The sequence below is a fragment of the Natrix helvetica genome (genome assembly GCF_964273705.1).
Source record: "Natrix helvetica genome assembly, chromosome: 2".
NCBI classification, from domain to species: Eukaryota; Metazoa; Chordata; class Lepidosauria; order Squamata; family Natricidae; genus Natrix; species Natrix helvetica.
Genome location: NC_138552.1, coordinates 44925209 through 44942792, shown reverse-complemented (window position 1 = coordinate 44942792; position 17584 = coordinate 44925209). Strand labels below are relative to the sequence as shown.

At 35.8% G+C, this 17584-nt stretch overlaps 1 protein-coding gene across 2 annotated transcripts in view; it reads left to right on the top strand.

Annotated features, from left to right (window-relative positions):
* MCTP1 (multiple C2 and transmembrane domain containing 1) overlaps positions 1-17584 on the top strand; it is a 140986-nt gene that overhangs the window by 58894 nt on the left and 64508 nt on the right. For both annotated transcript variants that reach the window (XM_081944916.1, XM_081944917.1), the window contains exons 11-15: positions 9527-9629; positions 13718-13820; positions 14172-14273; positions 14594-14668; positions 16134-16253. In XM_081944916.1, the coding sequence (XP_081801042.1) occupies positions 9527-9629; positions 13718-13820; positions 14172-14273; positions 14594-14668; positions 16134-16253 (503 nt within the window). The remainder of the gene's footprint in view (positions 1-9526; positions 9630-13717; positions 13821-14171; positions 14274-14593; positions 14669-16133; positions 16254-17584) is intronic.

Genomic DNA, 17584 nt, shown 5'->3' with positions numbered 1-17584 from the left:
GGACTGAAGCTTTCATTTAAACAACAACACCCTTCAGTCACATGCCAAAACATCAAAGGAGTCACTGGTTTACCAACAGCCACTTAGTGATTTGCCATAAGCACTCTATCTTTTTCCACCAAATGGGGCCTCAGAAAAACTTAGAGGCTCATAGAGAGTCAGTCTATAAGGAAGACTTTCCAGCAGAACACCATTCAATACAACTGGGCCATGCAAAAACTTTGGAACATGAAGGCACCACCCCCAAACAAATAGAAGGACAACAAACAGCTTCGGTCGCCATCTTTGGAAGTTGGAGTACCAACACACACATTCTGAATATCCAGACCTGAGCAAAATTGTTAAATGTTACCAGTTGTGGATCTGTGCACATATACCCCCGACTGGCACTCAGGGGCTGGTCATGGAAGCAGCCCTATTGGAAGCCCAGGTATACCAAATCATAAATGTTACTGATAGTTGGAAGATGCCTGTTCCCCATAATAAAAAACAAATCATTGCAAAGTTAGGAGCTCGCATCCAACACAGAGCAGTGGCTTGCCTCCAACCTTTTAATTCTTCCTCCAAATATGAACTTGGTATATATGCATGGTGCACCATCACCTGGAAAGTCAACCACACCTAATGGGACTTGTGGATAAATTCAGTCAGGCTTTTGGCATTAAGATCAGTGAGGATCCCAATCCATTGGTCCTTTACAACCTATATGAGGCAATGCCAGCCTGAGCTCATATGGACCCCATTACAATGGAGGCTCCATCAAGTGACGGATATTTCATAGCAAGTGATTCAAAATCGCCAGGCCTTGGATGTTGTCTTTGCTACCAAGGGAGGTATTTGTACATTAATTCACTTCCATTGTTTCAATTACATCTCTCTATGCTGTCTTGATAATTTGAGATCACACCATCTATCTCATGGAAAAGGAGATACAGAACAGACCCAAAGATGCTGATATTGGCCTCTTCCCCGGACTGTCTTCTTGGCTTATTAGTTGGCTACCTGGTTGGGGTTGGCTCTGGGAAATTTTTTGGGTTATCTTTTTTGTAATCTTCCTTATATTCTTCTGTTGTTGCATACATTGTCTTCCTCTTATCATGTCTGCCTGCCCTAACATCTGTTCCATGAGACATCAGAAGTATGGCTCGTATGCCATCTCTGCTTATCCTGTCTTTGCTGTGCACTAGTCAAAATATGAAAGGAGAATTTATGTTGATCGGGATTGTGATAACTCTGATGATTGGTTAAAAAGTTCTTATGTTGAAATGGCAAAAATAAAGTTTAGGCCTTAGCTGGCCCTGGGCATTGTGTAAAGTTTCATAAGAAACCAAAAGCTCGTGAGTAAGCATGTGATAAAATCACAAGAGGCATGTACAGGTATTTTTGTAACTGCTGTACCTTATCTACTATATGCCCACTTCCTGTTATATATGATATTTTTCAGACTATAAGAGGCATCAAGATTTTGAAGAGGTAATTTTTTTAAAAAAGTTTTTGCACTCTGCAGATCTCCCAAACCCTCTGCACACCTCACTTTTTGTGAAAAACGGGGCATGCATCGCCTTTAGGAGGCTTGTAGAGTGCTCCTGGGGGCTGGGGGGTGTCCATTTTTGTGAAGGGAGATCACCTGGTCTCTGTCTCTTTGGTTGCACCAAGCCATACCTGATTTCTGCTTGACAACACCATGCTAGCTGTGAGTATGAGGGCTGGTTGTAACTACTACTCATTTGGCAATATCATAAATTATAAGTATCACAAGGCACTGTCATAAGTTGAACTGTTGCTAAACAAATGTTCTTTAAACAAGGACCACCTGTAAACTATTTTCACAATACTTTGGATATGTGTATGTGTGTATAACTCTACTGTTGCCAGTTGTCCTGAAATCACCAAGAATCAATCCTGACTCAAAGGAGAGTTTACTATTTCAATCCTATTGACACTATAAATGAAAGAGACACTATAAATATAATTCGTAGACATGAATGCACAAATACTGTGCTGTAATAGTAAAAAGATTTGTTTGTGTATGCCTACAGTTTTATGACCACATGAATTACACTAAGACATACTGATCATCAGCAAATCTTATTCTGAATTAACCATGTTTGGTATTGCCGTAAGACATTCTTATATATGATTTTTTTGTTACTCTTATTATATGCTATTAATTGGTAGCTATTATTAACATTTCAAAGTTATTCAAGTTCCAAATTCCATTCCAGTATTGACATAAGAGTAATGACTGGAGTAATGATGCAATTTATGAAAACCTCATGATTCCTTTTACTCTAATAATATAGCGCAGTTTGTATGACTGACATGCCCAAAATAAAGTTCTAGCCCTTAAATATTTTTCAGACATATTTTCAGACATGGCACCAACATGTAATAAAAGCTATAAAAGAAATTCTATAGGACCTTTATCTTTGATTCTATTAATAATAATGTTTATTCTGTTCCCAGAGAAAGAAATAATCTTAGTAACCAACAAGTTTTAAAATTAATGAATATAATTCATTAAATTAATGGGAGAGAAAGTTTGTTTTCTATTTAGTAAAATAGCATTTTGAGTCAATTAAAATGGATACTCTCCTGAGAAAACTTAGAAAATTATGAAATCCAACTTGCCATAGAGTTATCAAAAAGGACCTAATCTTTTTCTCCTCTTTTTTTCCTCTTTGAGTGATTGATAAATCTCCATGGAAATTTATAACTTTTAAATGAACCACTAAAGAATAATTGAATTCATTGAAAATATCTACAAATTTGATTCAGACAAATTCACAGCTTAAGATGTTAAGAAGTAGCATCTTAAATTGTTTTAAAAATAGAGTATTAAACATAAAATATGACAATGTTTTTATAAAATATTTTAATAATGGTTGATTATTGTATGTGAAATGATTCTTTAGCTCTCTATTCATTGTATGTTTAATAATAGTGTGCTGATTATTTAGTGTTCATATGTTTTAATTAATATTGTTGATGAAAGATTATTGCAAAACAAGAACAGGAATATGATGTCGAATCCTTGTTTTTACTACTGCTAACTGAGTCTTACTTTTGTTAAGAAATTAAAACACTGGAACTCATTAGTGGAACCTGAATTTGACAGGCTGCCTAGGAAACAGTTTATTTTTTGCTATCTTTGGGTTTTAATTAAGATGTGTTCAATTATAGTCTCCTCACACGCACACTTCCCCTGCTTGCTATGTCACAGACGGGTGATCAGGGTGCTTTCAGATGGTCCAGCCCATGACTTTGACCTTCTGCGCAGTCCAGTGTTCCCTGGGGAACCGTTCAGCTCATGAGGTCTGATTTCACACTTCCAGGATGCCTCAGCTCTCTTAACAATGACAGGGAGACAAAGCCCTTTAGAACATGCCGCACAGGGACTTGTTTAAATTGGAAACTAGAGAGGAGTCAAGGAACGAGGTTATGGACTACAGAATAGTGCTTTTAATAAAGAGCTCACAGCTCTGGTTCAGCTCAAAGAGGGTTACTTCTGTACAATTAATTGAGCCATTTATCTAAACCATCTTAGGTGTCTGATTTCTCACAGAAAGATGCAGATGAGATATGGCCTGAATGAATTTTAACACTGATTGCTTTGGGAGTTTTAGTTTGCATTAAACCATGTATTTGTTTTTCACCCATGGTCTTAATTGTATATGATTTTTTAAAAAATAAAACTGTTATTGGCATTAGGGAAAAAGAAATACAGCTTGAAAGATATATCCATTCTTAATGCAAGCAAAATTTCTAGAAAATGGTGTTTTTTTGCTAATGTTTTATCATGCTATACTCCTGAAGTTTGCAGCTGCATAATGTATCTCAGGCAATCTCCATTCACACCCCAACTTTAGTTAATAGATAGCATCATGTCTACCCAAGTCTGAGGAGTAGAAGGTTTCATGTAAAGTGCTGGATGTAGCCTGTAAAAGCTTGTAAGCAGGTTGCTGCAAAGTACGTAAGCCAGGTTGATGTCCTTGAAGGCATTCAGATAGCTCCATGAAAAATGCAAAACCTTTATTTGAATCCAGTGCAGATGTAATTATTTGTGTAATCCGGCTGTCTGGAATTTGGAATGAAGGTTTATTAAAAATAAGTCAGAACTGAGTAATTGATTTCAGCTACCTCTTCTGTCGAGTTTTTAAGAGAAACCTACTCTTGGTCTTCTTCTTAATCAGGGGTGTCAAACTGAAGACCTGCAGCCCCGATCCAGCCCGCAGGGTGCTTAGATCTGGCCGCAGGACCATCCTGGAAACAGCGAAGGACCGGCCTGCAGTGCCTCTGCCAGAGAAAATGGAGCTTGCGAGGATCATGCACAATCCTCCTGAGCTCCTTTTTTGCTGGCAGAGGGTTGCAGGAGACCATTGCAGCAAATGCACTGTCATTTGCTTCAGCTTCTTTTGACTTAGCAGCTCGAAAACATGCAAACGCAAGTAGATAAATAGGTGCCACTTTGATGGGCTCATTAATGGGGACATGAAAGGAGCCGCCAACCAGGCATCTAGGTGATAGTGATGTCATCAGATAATCTTTTCAATCTGGAAGCACCTTGGTGTTTCTGGCATGAAAGCAGCAGCAGTTCCTATATTATATGAGTAAGCAGCATCCAAATGTGTACAAAAAAAAAAAACATTAGTAATTTGGGATCCGACAGAATTTTTAATGCAATTCTTTACTCAAAAAGAATTACTCATGTGCACAACACATGAATAAATGAAGCAATTGAATGCAAACATGCATTTTTAGAAAATATGTACAATTATTTAATTATGAGCACATTCAAATAGGTATGAGCACATGGATTTATGAACACATGCAAAACTTGATTGATTTACTCATCTCTTCTGATGACATTCAATTCTATTCTCTGCTTCAAAACAGCTTACATGATATTCTCATGTGGACTTTTTTTTTTCTTTGAAGCTCAACATGTTCAAAACCAACTGCTCTTTCCTTTAAAGGCTTTTTCTCTTGTGCACTTCCCATCTGCTTTGTATAGCAAGTGCAGAGCTTTCTTCTTTGCTTTTTATATTCAATCTGTAAATATTCTGCTGCTCCTTCCATTTTAATATTGAAAAAAATGAATCCTTTTATCCAGATGAAAACTCACTGATAATCTTATACCGTCTCTTCTCTTGTTCTCTTGTTCTATTGCTTAACCTTGGTCATTTTTCACTTTATCCTGATCCACAACTAATGGGTAGTGGGGGAAATCTTTTATTAGTCTGGCAATGTAAACTCAATAAATTCCAACATTATCCAGTAACATGAGATGTTTGTCTTCACTACCAAAGTTCTTAACAGCATTATCCCCTTATCTGTTTGCTTTAGTATTGCAATGATTCCTGATCTTGATATACTCTCTTCAAATATCATCAAATGCTTTTTCAGTAATCTATTTTTCGGTCCATTGTGTAGATTCTGCAAAATGTTGTATATGGTGCTGCCTTATATTAATATGAAACTTTTGGGAAAAAAAATATTGCTGTCAGGGACCAAATCATATGATTGTATTAAAATAATGCTTTTCCAGATGCTTTGCTCATTAAGTATCTCTGGGCTCAATTTAAAATTTTACTGTTCATACAACTTTTCATGCTTTGATAAAAACATTGTTTGCATGTGGATTTCCACATCGTGTCTTCATTGAATCTATTTCACAGATGATCCCTAAATTTAGAGCTTAGATCACTATTTGTCATTAGATAAAAAAATTATCTAGAAGGATGAAAGGACAGCCTCATTTTTGGAAATCTTTGGGTAAATCAGCTTACGGTAATCTGTTTTTCCCCTTTGAGCTTCCTTAATTTTATGCATTCTTTCTACAACCATAAACATCAATACATTTTTTGTGAAAGATTTCCACAGAAATGGTGCTACATATCAAACTATATTTTGAAACCCTAACCCTAACCCAAGCTTATGATTTTCCTTTTCTAACATAACTAAAGTGATAATGAAATCTGGAAATGTCTATATCAGTGATGGCGAATCTTTTTCTGCTTGGGTGCCAAAAGGGTGCGCCTGCATGCATGCCCACACCCATAATGCAATGCCCTCCCCCGTGAATGCATGCGCAACCCCCCTCAGTCCCCTCCCCACGCATGCGCACAGGCCTCACTGAAGCCTCCGAACTTCCAGTAGGCCTGTTGTGTTCGTGTTTTAATATCCACAGGCTCTGGAAGCTTTCCTGAAGCCTGGGGAGGGCGAAAACGGCCTTCCTCACCCTCTGAAAGGCCGAAAGTCAGCTGGCCAGCATGCACATATGCGCTGGAGCTGATATTGGGCAATGTCTCGCGTGCCCTCAGATAGGGCTCCAAGTGCCACCTGTGGCGTGCATGCCATAGGTTCACCGTCACGAATCTACATAGTATGACACTTCCTAGAAAATATGTTTAGAATAAGAATGTCTTTGTATGATTTATTATGTGCCTTGATCAGCTAGCTGCCATTCGTTTGTGTTGGTGTTGAAAATACTTTTATTAAGGGCAAAAACATTTTGAGGGGAAAAATAGGAAAGAGCTAAAGCCATCAGTGCTGACACTAAAGGGAGGTATGGAAAGGAAGACACTGGGGAAATTAGGGTGGGCCAGTTGTATATCTATCACCCATGTTTTTGTCTTCAAGCACAGCACATTCAACCAGTATTGCTGCTGCTGATCTTACTAGGACCTCATAGATACTTTCTGTATTGTGTCCTTGGCTTCCAGCTCTGTCAGAAGATGAAAAAGGAAGAGGAATTACTACATGCACAAAGAGCCACTGTACTTCTCTCAACAGAGTGATTTTTATTCTTATGGTGCAAATAAAGCAATAAGTTGCTTTCATCCAATTAATCTTGTTGTATGGATAGGTTTGTTGGGATTATGACTTCCCGTCTTGTTTCCAAAACATAGATGAGGGTGTGGAATTATTCTCATGAAAATGACTAGGAAAACAAGTATTCTTTGTGTTGTACTTATGCCTTTTTATTGAAACATCTGTCATATATCTCTCAATTATACCATGGTAGTAATATTTGGAAGCTGAATTGATTTGCTTATAGTTTGGATTTTGAGGGTTGCTAATGTAAGCCCACTGTGACAAAACTAACAAGGAAACTAGTGTTTCCCTTTAGCATACCTACAGCCAAGTGATTAAAAAAAAATCTTACTGAATTTATTCATCTATTTAAATTATATGCATTTGCTTGTTATCTTAAGGTCTGATCATACAGTATTAGTTTCCAAAAGTTGCTTATGCAAAAGAACAGTTGTTTAGATTAAGAAACTAAAATTTTGGATATCTGTCTAAGGAATATCCAGTTGAAATTTATTAGTGAAATGTCTAATGGCTTTTCTTTAAAAGATATGGAAAACGATAGTTGACTTTTTCTTGTGGAAATAACAGCACTTGCAGTAATTCTAGTTGATGTTATCTGACATTGAAAAAGGAGCAAATTGGCTAAATTGCATCTTGTTGCTTAAGAAGAATTCAGGAATCTAGAAATTTAATAACCAATTTTGCAATAGGATGATGGGAAGAGGAACCATATGATGTAACAATATGGGAATACCTTGCAAAACAGTAACTTTAGACAGTTCAGTGGCAGAATGTGGCTTTTGCATTTATTTAAGTTTATACTTTGCATTTCTATTCATAGATCATCCAAATAATTTTCAGTTCAAATTAAATGCAATATTGTTAAACATGCAAATCCAATGTCACCTCAAAAATTTAATGTTACTTTCTTTTAAAAATGAAGTAATAGGGCTATATAGATTTTGTTTTAATTGTATATTAATAATTGGGAATATATATTTGTGATGTGTTGAACATTTGTTTGAAACATTCTTGCTTTTTTTTTAAAAGTAATTTTTATCCAAAAGGTGTTAGTACTAGAGGTAAATTCTCTATATAAGTCAAGATCCAGAGTACTTTAAAGATAAATCCTGGAGAATCATTTATATCTGAATTAATTCAAAGTACAGTGTACAGTTAAAAATGGAAATCAACGATAAAGGCAAAAGAAAAGTATGTCTTGTATGTTTAAACCAACACACAGATTTATCTGACAAGTGTAAATGGGGAAAGACTATTTCATCATGTATTGATTTATGCTTCATACAAAATTATGTAATGAAATTATGTTTTGAAAACCAGTTTGGTGTAAATTCTAGGTGACAGACTAGAAACCAGGAGACTATAGGTTCTACTCATGCCTTAAGCCAAAGTCAGCTGAGTGGCTTTGGGCCAGTCACTGTCTTTCAGCCCTAGGAAACATACAGTGGCAAATCACTTATGAAATGTTGCCAAGAAAACTTCAGATACCTTTCCAGAAGGAACACCCCCCCCCAAAAAAATATATATGTTATGAAATTCAACATACGTAAAGCAATTATACCATGTCATTAAATTTAATATTATGTACATTAACCTGTGGTGGAATCTAAATCAGTGCTGCAATACGGAAAATTATTAATTTATTAACAGCGTTATCTACATAATGATTGTCTAAAGTATGAAACAAATTACAAATTACCATTTAATGGGGTTTCTTTGAGACCCTTAAATTTGTGATATTTCATTACAGAATATTTCTAGGAAAAAGAATTGCCCAGTGTGCTATACTTTGCACTAGGATCTATCTATCTTGGCGATATCAGTCTCATAACTGAGTTTAGTGGGAAACATTTGTTACTCCTGCTTTTGTTGCAGTTAATTTTCATGTAATAAAATAGCCTTCTCAGGACATAGATTATTTGAAAGATTATACTGATGGTTATGAATAGTCCTGAGTCAAACCCATTATCTTATCACATAACTGTAATGTATCAAAGTGGTGAAATTTTGTCACCACACACTTTCTTGCAATGTGTCCTGAAAGTTCAGTAAGATTTCTCTGAAATATTAAATTTTACAATATGTTTTAATTTAAATAGCACTACAAATGTAGGCAAATATTTATGACATAGAATAGTCTTTAAGAAATTTTCAAAATTAAATTGACAATTATTATCTATTTTTCCTAGTATATTATCCTTAAATTAAAATTAAACCTAAATGTTTAAATCTGAACTATGTAATATGTGGAAGAGCCATTATGTCAATTCTTGCTTGTAAATCTATTAGTTTGTAGCCTTCTAAGTTTTAGTCCTCAGAATATATTTAACAACTTCATACATAATAAAATGCACTAAGTATCAGGGCTGTGTCGTCTTTAAAATTGGAAGGCAAAATAGTACTAACGCATGAAAATTGCTGTCTGCAACACTTTTTGCAGTATCATCTAACTGTATCTCTCATGCAGTTCTGTGCAAAGGCATGTTTAATCACAAACTAATGTTCACACGCCACCATTTTTGCTTTGATCCCAGAGTATCACACTGCAATATTTTATAGTTTATCACACAGTATTACTAATAACCTTAATATTATTTTGTTTTTAGAATATGAAGTGTTAATTACATAGAATGGCAAGATAATTTTAAATTGCAAATTCATGAATGTCTCTGAAATTATCTTTTTACAGGTAAAAGTGATCCATTTTGTGTAATTGAATTGAACAATGATAGATTGTTGACCCACACAATATATAAGAACCTTAATCCCGAGTGGAACAAAATCTTCACTTTGTAAGTCTTACCATACTTCTTAACATTTCATTTCCAAGTTTGATTGTGGCTTTCAAAATTATCACAACTAAATTGGTCTAATTTCTTAAGTATAGCAAATAAATGTCTTTGGAATAAACAGATAAGATAGTGAAATACCTATAAGCAAATGTTTTTTGTCTTTTGGTAATTTATTTTTATTGATGATCTTCAATATGGCTGCGAAATGATGTAGTTCCAAAACATTTTAAAACTTAATCTGGCAAATGTAACCAAATGTGTTGCTGCTAAGATGCTGGAAGAGGGATCTCATACATTGGAAACTTTAATTTAAAAAAAGCACACCTTACATCATACAGGTAGTTTTACAACAGTTCATTTAGTGACTGTTCAAAATTGCCATAATTCTTGGTGATATCAAAGACTGAATCTGGGAGGTGATAGTAAATGTGATATACTTATTTCTGTTTACTTATTTAGGATTTTAAAATCTAGAATCTAAAAATCATAGGAGCCTGGCTCTGGGTATCCAAACCAACCCCTGTTTTGGGGACTTCCAGCTGCAAAGGCATGGCTGTCCCAGAAAGCCTTTGGGAACAGTGAGGATTGACATGCACTTTCTGGGTGATACTATTATGGGATAGTGTTTTCATTATGGTTATTCTATGTTAATGTTTTTGTTACTTAATGTAAGCAGCTCAGAGCCATTTGGAATTGAGCAGCAAACAAGCTATAATAAATAAAAGAGGTACCGTGTTTCTTTGTATTTCTTTTTTGTTAGGACTGGACTTGGGATTAGTACGGCACATGGATCAATCATGTTCAGTACTTTAGAATAACAATTTGTACACTCCCAATAGCCCAACATCCTCTGAAATTCAGTGCATGACTTAGAGCAATTTATCAGAAGTTGCTTGGCTAAACTTTCCTAAGCAATTTAGGAAACCAAAGCTTTTCCTAATCCAACTCTAAACCATCTCCCCAAAACACCTTTCAAGTGATACCACCTAACACTCTTCTGCAGCCCCTTTAAAGGTCAGGAGGCTAAGAAAGTTTAACACCTAAGACATGCCCATTCTTGTTATAAAGGACAGCTAAAGCTTAGAGATAAATCAAAGATGTCAAAATACTAGGCTGAATAATTTGCTGAATTGGACATTCGTGGCACAGTACTTTCTGACCAGTTATTGTGATTCTTCATTTAATAAGAGTGAGTTAACTATAGGAAAGAATGTAAAAAGACTTTGTAATATTTTAATATTAAAAAATCTGATGTATTGGAAATGATTTAGTAGATAAATCATTTTTTTAGTTTATAGAGAATTGAGCAGATCTTACAAGTTTACCAATGGAAATATTTGATTTTTTGAATTTGAAGAATGAAGAAACATATTATTATTGTAATTTCTCCTAATTGTATTATAAGAAAAATAGATCTGTTTCATGTTATTTACAGTTTAATAATCCACTGCATATCTCTGGTTAGCAGCTTTATTTGTTATTGTTGTTCTTGTTGAAGCCAAAAAAATCCAAAGGTTAGTATAAGAACATTATATGATCTGTTTTCTAGTCCTACAAGTCCAACATTCATATCAAACTTTTCTGGAGAATGGGGGCAGAGTGCTTGCAACTTCAGGCCCTTTATAACAATCATGGCTTTATTTCAATCTGTTAATGGATGGATAGCATCAGTCATACCTGTAATCAGTCAGGTTGAGAGATAGTCTGAACATGATGAGAAGTGCTATAGTGCTACAGTGAATATCTGCAAAATTAGATCTTTGGGCTGCCCTGTCTCTGTAGGGTTTCCATCGACTTGGTTGAGGACTTCATCCAGGGCGATCTGTAGAGTGAGGTTGGTCTTGGTGAGCAACCTCCTCTGCAAACTAATGTCCCGAACATCACATATAATTTGGTCTAGCAAGAGTTCATCTAAGTCTCTGAACTCGCAGTAGGCCGTAGCGTTTTGAAGTGCAGCAACATATTGATTGATTGTTACACCTTCCTTCTGGTTGCGGAGGTTGAATTCGTGCCTCCGGATGTATTTAGACAGTCTGGGAGCATAGTGTGTCCGCAGTGTCTGTTGTAGGACCGACTAAGCAACCGAGTGGAGCGGCGTTGGTTCTGACAAATCCTTTGCCGTCTCGAACGCTTCTGGTCCGCAGTAGCTCAGGAACATTGATTTTTTTCCAGCCTTCGGACAGGCCCAGGAGGTCATTGGCTTCGAGGAAGCATGCGTATCTCATCATGTAGGAGTCCCAGGGCTCAGTGGCTGGGTCGTACGGAGCTGGTGGGGCGTGCGCAGTCATCTTGTTTTGGCAAGTGGATTTGAATTTGCCGCTTTAAGATGGCTGCTCTCTGCCGTGCTTCACTCTGGGCTGGATTGACTTGCTGGATTGCTTCTGCTCTTTTTGTTGCCTAGCTGCCTTCCAATCCCATCCTCGTTGCCAGTGTTAAATCGAGTGAATGGATGAGGCAGACTCAGGCTTCAGCAACAACAGGTCTTAATTAAGTGACAACTATGTATAATCCAGCAAAGACTCTGTCTGGCAGCAGCCCTTTTATAGGGAGCTGTCAGACCCTTCAACCAATCAGATTTGAATACTGTTCCTGCTGGAACAAAGGACATTGGTGGAAACTACTATATTGATTGTCAGTATGTAACACTGTTCATGTAACTTTTCAATAAAGTAAAATAGCTTTGGCTGATTATCATCTGTCTCACAAAGCTTAGCCACCTAGGTAATGGCAAGCTAGCTACAATTGTTCACATATAATAACCCTTACATTTGGATTGCATAATGCAGTCAGTGTGGGGCTGCCCTTGCATTTTTTCCAAAAATCTCATTTGGTGGAAGATGCTTGGAACAAGTTGCTAAGCAAGACACTTGGCCATGTTCATGTTACATGTTGTGAAAGCAATTGAATCAGCTGCCTATTAGCTAACAAACCAAGTTCAGGTTCTTCTCATGTAGAACATGGAACCAGTTCAAACTTCAGATTGTTAAGATTGTTAAGGTAGATCATTATGTGTGAAGCAGGAGTGACATTTTACACATTTTCTGTAATATGCCTGCACTCTGAAATGTTCTACTTTAACATTGGTGAAGTGTCTGCCATTACATCTTTTATTTTCCTTTTCATGCAAGCCTTCACCACTAATTTGTGGTTTGTTCTCCTTTTCACCAGTTTTAGATTCAGCATTATTTTAGTAGTACTCTAATATACTTTAGATCTTAATTATATTATAATCCACGTTGACATTTTAAATAAAATATTAGTTATGGACAGACAGATGTATTTATTAATATATGTGTATTATGTAACGTGTACAATATATTACATAAATATAGTAATATATTAAAATATATTAAAATGATTATGTCCTTAATATATAGCTTAAGAATTATGTCTGTGTGTGCTCTTTGAAATTTTAATTCCATTATTAACTTCCTTTACAAAAAGGAGAGGTTGAAATTAGAAGAAAAGCTGTTCCTATTGCTGGTTCTACAGCCATTATTCAAGGCGTGGGCAGGCTAGGATTTCTTTCAAAGTGCTCAATAGTCCCTTATCTCAAAGAAGAATTGGTGACCAGCAAAGTCCAACTCCCAGTTCCCTTGGTAGATGCTTTGGGCAGCCAGATGTGTAATATTGTAGAGAACTTTCTCTGCTAACTTGAACTTACACATATCAGAAACATACTAGGTAACACCACAAGTTGATACCGCTATAACTTCAAAAGATTCCATCTATCTGGCTTCCAACTCAGAGCAAATGCAATACTTCCATGAAATGCTTAGCCAGCTTAGCAATTTACACTAATTGGTTCTGCCGGCCCATCTTTGTCCAATGGGGTCTGGGACACTCTAAATAGTGCAGCTGGCAGACATTCTGCAGACACAATAAGGGCAAGGAAGTATGTAATTGCCAAATGTTCAGTATTATGACTGAGTTGTATTCCTATTTAAATTGGTCATCTTTTAGCCCTCTTTTTCAGATTTATACTTTCAAAAATACATGTACTATTTGATTTTTTGGGACTTAGTGATGTGTTTTTGTTAGCAACCAGTTCAGTGACTTTGCACCTCTTTCTGCCTCACTCTTTATAGCAATATTAAAGATATCCACTCAGTTCTTGAAGTGACAGTTTATGATGAAGATCGTGATCGGAGTGCGGACTTCCTAGGCAAAGTGGTTATTCCATTATTGTATGTAAGTTGATATTATTATTGTTATTATCATCATCATCATTGCCATCGTCATCTGCTCTAAATTTCTTTATGCTCATGGAAACAATCAGTACAGGCTGTCATTTCTCAACCCAGGTCTGTAATAGGAATACTGAAAAAAAATTTAACATACTCAATTCACGGCCATGTTGAATCCCATGATAGTTAATTTTTCCTGACAGACTTGGTCCTGGTAATGAACAGGTACTTGTCAGAATTGCCACAGTTGTTTTGGGTTCTCTGTCAGTTTCAGCAGCTGGGGGTCAAAGGTCATGGAGGGAGTGTATTCAGTAGAGACTGTGAGACAGACGGCTGTCATGTCCTTTTCCTGCAGATTCAAAATGGTGAACAGAAAGCCTACGTTTTGAAAAACAAGCAGCTGACAGGGCCAACAAAGGGGGTCATCTATCTTGAAATGGATGTGATTTTTAATGCTGTAAGTCTTAACTTTGGCTTTTTTGTACTGCTAAAGAGTTCGGTTTCATGAAAGCTTTTGTTCCTGATTTGTAGAGAATTTCTGTCATTCCTCATTTTCTCTAAACTTTGATATATGCTGCAGAATACTCTCCTGCCACTGCCTGAGACAGTCACACTTTATCACTTCACTGCTACTGCTGTAATATATACACAAGCATGAGCTTCTGTGCTTCATATTTCTAGCTTATAATCTTGGCCTTGGGATTTTGAAATGCTGTGATAATGGTTCTAAATGAGACATGTTTCAGTGCCTAAATATCGTGACATTCTGATGTTTAGGTGAAAGCCAGCATCCAAACATTAATGCCCAAAGAACAGAAATATATTGAAGAAGAAAACAGACTATCTAAACAGGTAAAGATTTAGAATTGCAACGTTTTGCGGTGGTTTTTTTTTGCGGGGGTGGGATGGGGGAGGGAATAAGCATTTAAAGCACTTTGTGATTTATAATAAAAGTTTATCTGGACACGTGAGCACGCACTCACGCACACGCACACACACACACACAGACGCACACACACAGACACATGCCCCACTCCCAGCAACAACTGAGCTTTAGAAAAGTGTCATGAGAACTACAATAAAGTCATCAGATTTCCCCTGTGTATCGGGTTATGGCACAGGTGGCTGTAAAATTAGTCTACCATACATTTTGTGGCTAATTTGACCTACAGGAACTTTCATATTATTGTGGATTAGAGAATCTATCAGTCTTTTGTTCTCCTAGTTCCAATGCTGTGGTGCTTATTAGAATCTTAATTAAGGCAGCAAACTTTTATTTGACTCTTCAAAGACTGACACATTTTTTTTTTCTGAGTGTGTTTACTTGTACTAGCTGAAATATTTACTTATGAACAGTGACTATTTTGAAATGTTCCTTGTGTTGAAGTATCGGCTAAAATAATACTACAAGCAAATTTATTCTATATTTTTATGATTACAATTATAGTATCTAAATAGGCTCTAAATCAATCTGCTTTTCCAGAACCGATTTATAAACTGAATAGTGTTTGTATACTTCTTACTTAAAATGCAGTGTTACTTTTAGTAAGGATTTTTTTTATCATCAATCAGGTAATATTTACATAATCATAAAACAAGCAAATACTCTTTTGTAATACACAAAACAAAATACTTTCAGTATAGTCCTCCCAGGTTTTTTTTTAGAAATTAGTGGGCATATTTGCAGACAATGGGTAGATAATCTTTATCGCATAGTTTGAATTTAAAATATCTCATTAGAGAAATCTTGTTTTAAATAAAAACAGATGCAGTATTATGCTTTAAAATGCAACAAGTTAGCAAGCTCTTTCCAGTGAATTTTATGAATAAGTTCAAGGTAATACTTTTCCAAATGCTGCTGAAAAGATCTCCACAGGTTTTAAAAAGAAATGCATGGTTCTTCTTGTCCTTGTAATGTTTTGTCATATCTTAAATGGAAAAACAAGTAAAATTGCCTGAGAATTACTGCATATGTCATTTCATACAGCTAGTATAAAATTTTATTTCAAAAATCTGGATAAATATAGTAAATCTTTGAAACTCAGTGCCTGGAGCATAGTTACATATTCAGAATGAAAGCTTAGTAAGTACAGCAGCATTGTAATTTCTTCTATTGTGCTGCACAGTGGAATGGTACAGGCTTTTATATTTTGCAATTACCGATAAACCTGTGGATACCTATTGACAGTTCCTTTTTTTATTCTTCAATAATAGCACTTTTACTTTATATAGTGTATCCTTTTAGGATAAAATGTGAACACAGAATATATTCAACCGTACAAAAGAAGCTAACACATTATCTGTTTCCTACCTCTAGCTTCTTCTAAGGAACTTTATGCGTGTGAAACATTGCATCATGGTCATTATAAGTGCTGCCTATTTTATAAATGGTTGCTTTGAGTGGGACTCACCACCAAGAAGCCTGGCTGCTTTTGTGGTATGATATTTTTAATTTATTCATCATTTATGGCATGTTTAATGGAAAACAATTATTAATTTTGCACACAAGCTTAACAATTCCCATTTGTTCCCAAGGTCAGTGGGAATGGCTAAACCAATTGTAGAAGAATTTTCTGAGGTTTACTTAATCACTTCTGCTGGCAGAAGAAGCAAACCAGGAGTAGTCAAGTAGGATGCAGCAGCTGGTTACTTGTTCACAATAAGCCAACACTGAATGTGCAGACACAGATAATACTTAATAGTCTCACACTTGAAACACATTGTTATCAACTATTCAGTAAGAAAGCAATAATAGTGGACAAGTCAGTAGTTTTAGACTTGATGTGCACCTTGAATTACTGATCTCTTGAAAAATGATTTATTTATGAGGGTTAGGAAGATTAATGCAGTCACTGGAATCTTTATTATGTCATTCCTGATGAATTAGATTCCTGGTCATCAAAGACAACCCGTAATATTGTTTTCTTGCTTCATAATCTTAATCTGCATTGTTTTCCTGGTAAAATAGTTTTTTAGCTGTGTGGGTAGGTGTCTACAACTGTTCATACAATGAATGATACTAATATTGGAGGTGCTGTATATAGAGGTTGTTTTCTAGATTTTTTATAAAGCACTACTATATTAATAAGTAGAAGAAACTGAAATTGGTGTTCAGACAACTGTTTAACTCAAGGAATCATACAGGAGGGGTACGTTTCCTATTTGGAAGAGCTGAAATATTGCTATGGAACTTACTCATGTGATTTTTCAAATTCAAAAACTTTTAGGGTGATATAGGAGATTATATAGAGGCAGTAACTTAACTGTTCCCATAGATCAAAATAAATACCTTGTAATATAAAAGAATAAGACCATTTTAGGGAGAACACTATTTGTAATAGCTTTATATTATCACAGTTAGAGGTTGCATTCTTCTCGGTACAAGTTGCTGATATACTGTGACCAGGCTATTGCCATCATCTGTGTTTTAAATAAACTTTTATTGTTGTGGAATATAACTAATACACACACATATATAAATATATATTTTTATATTTACCTTAAGCCATTTGGTTTTCATTGATTCTGATGTCTCACTTGGGGATCCTACATTGGTCAAGGTAGTGCAAAGAGTAACAGGTTTTAAAAAGGAATCAAAACACAGAACCTTAACATTTTAAAATAATATTATGGCATGATCTTCATGTAACATTATCTTTATGTTGATATCTTGTAGGTAGCATCTGAATGTTTTCAAGGCCTTTTGATGTAAGGCAGCTAATGCGTGTGTGCTTATAGTCAATATTTTTATGATTGACTTGTCATAAA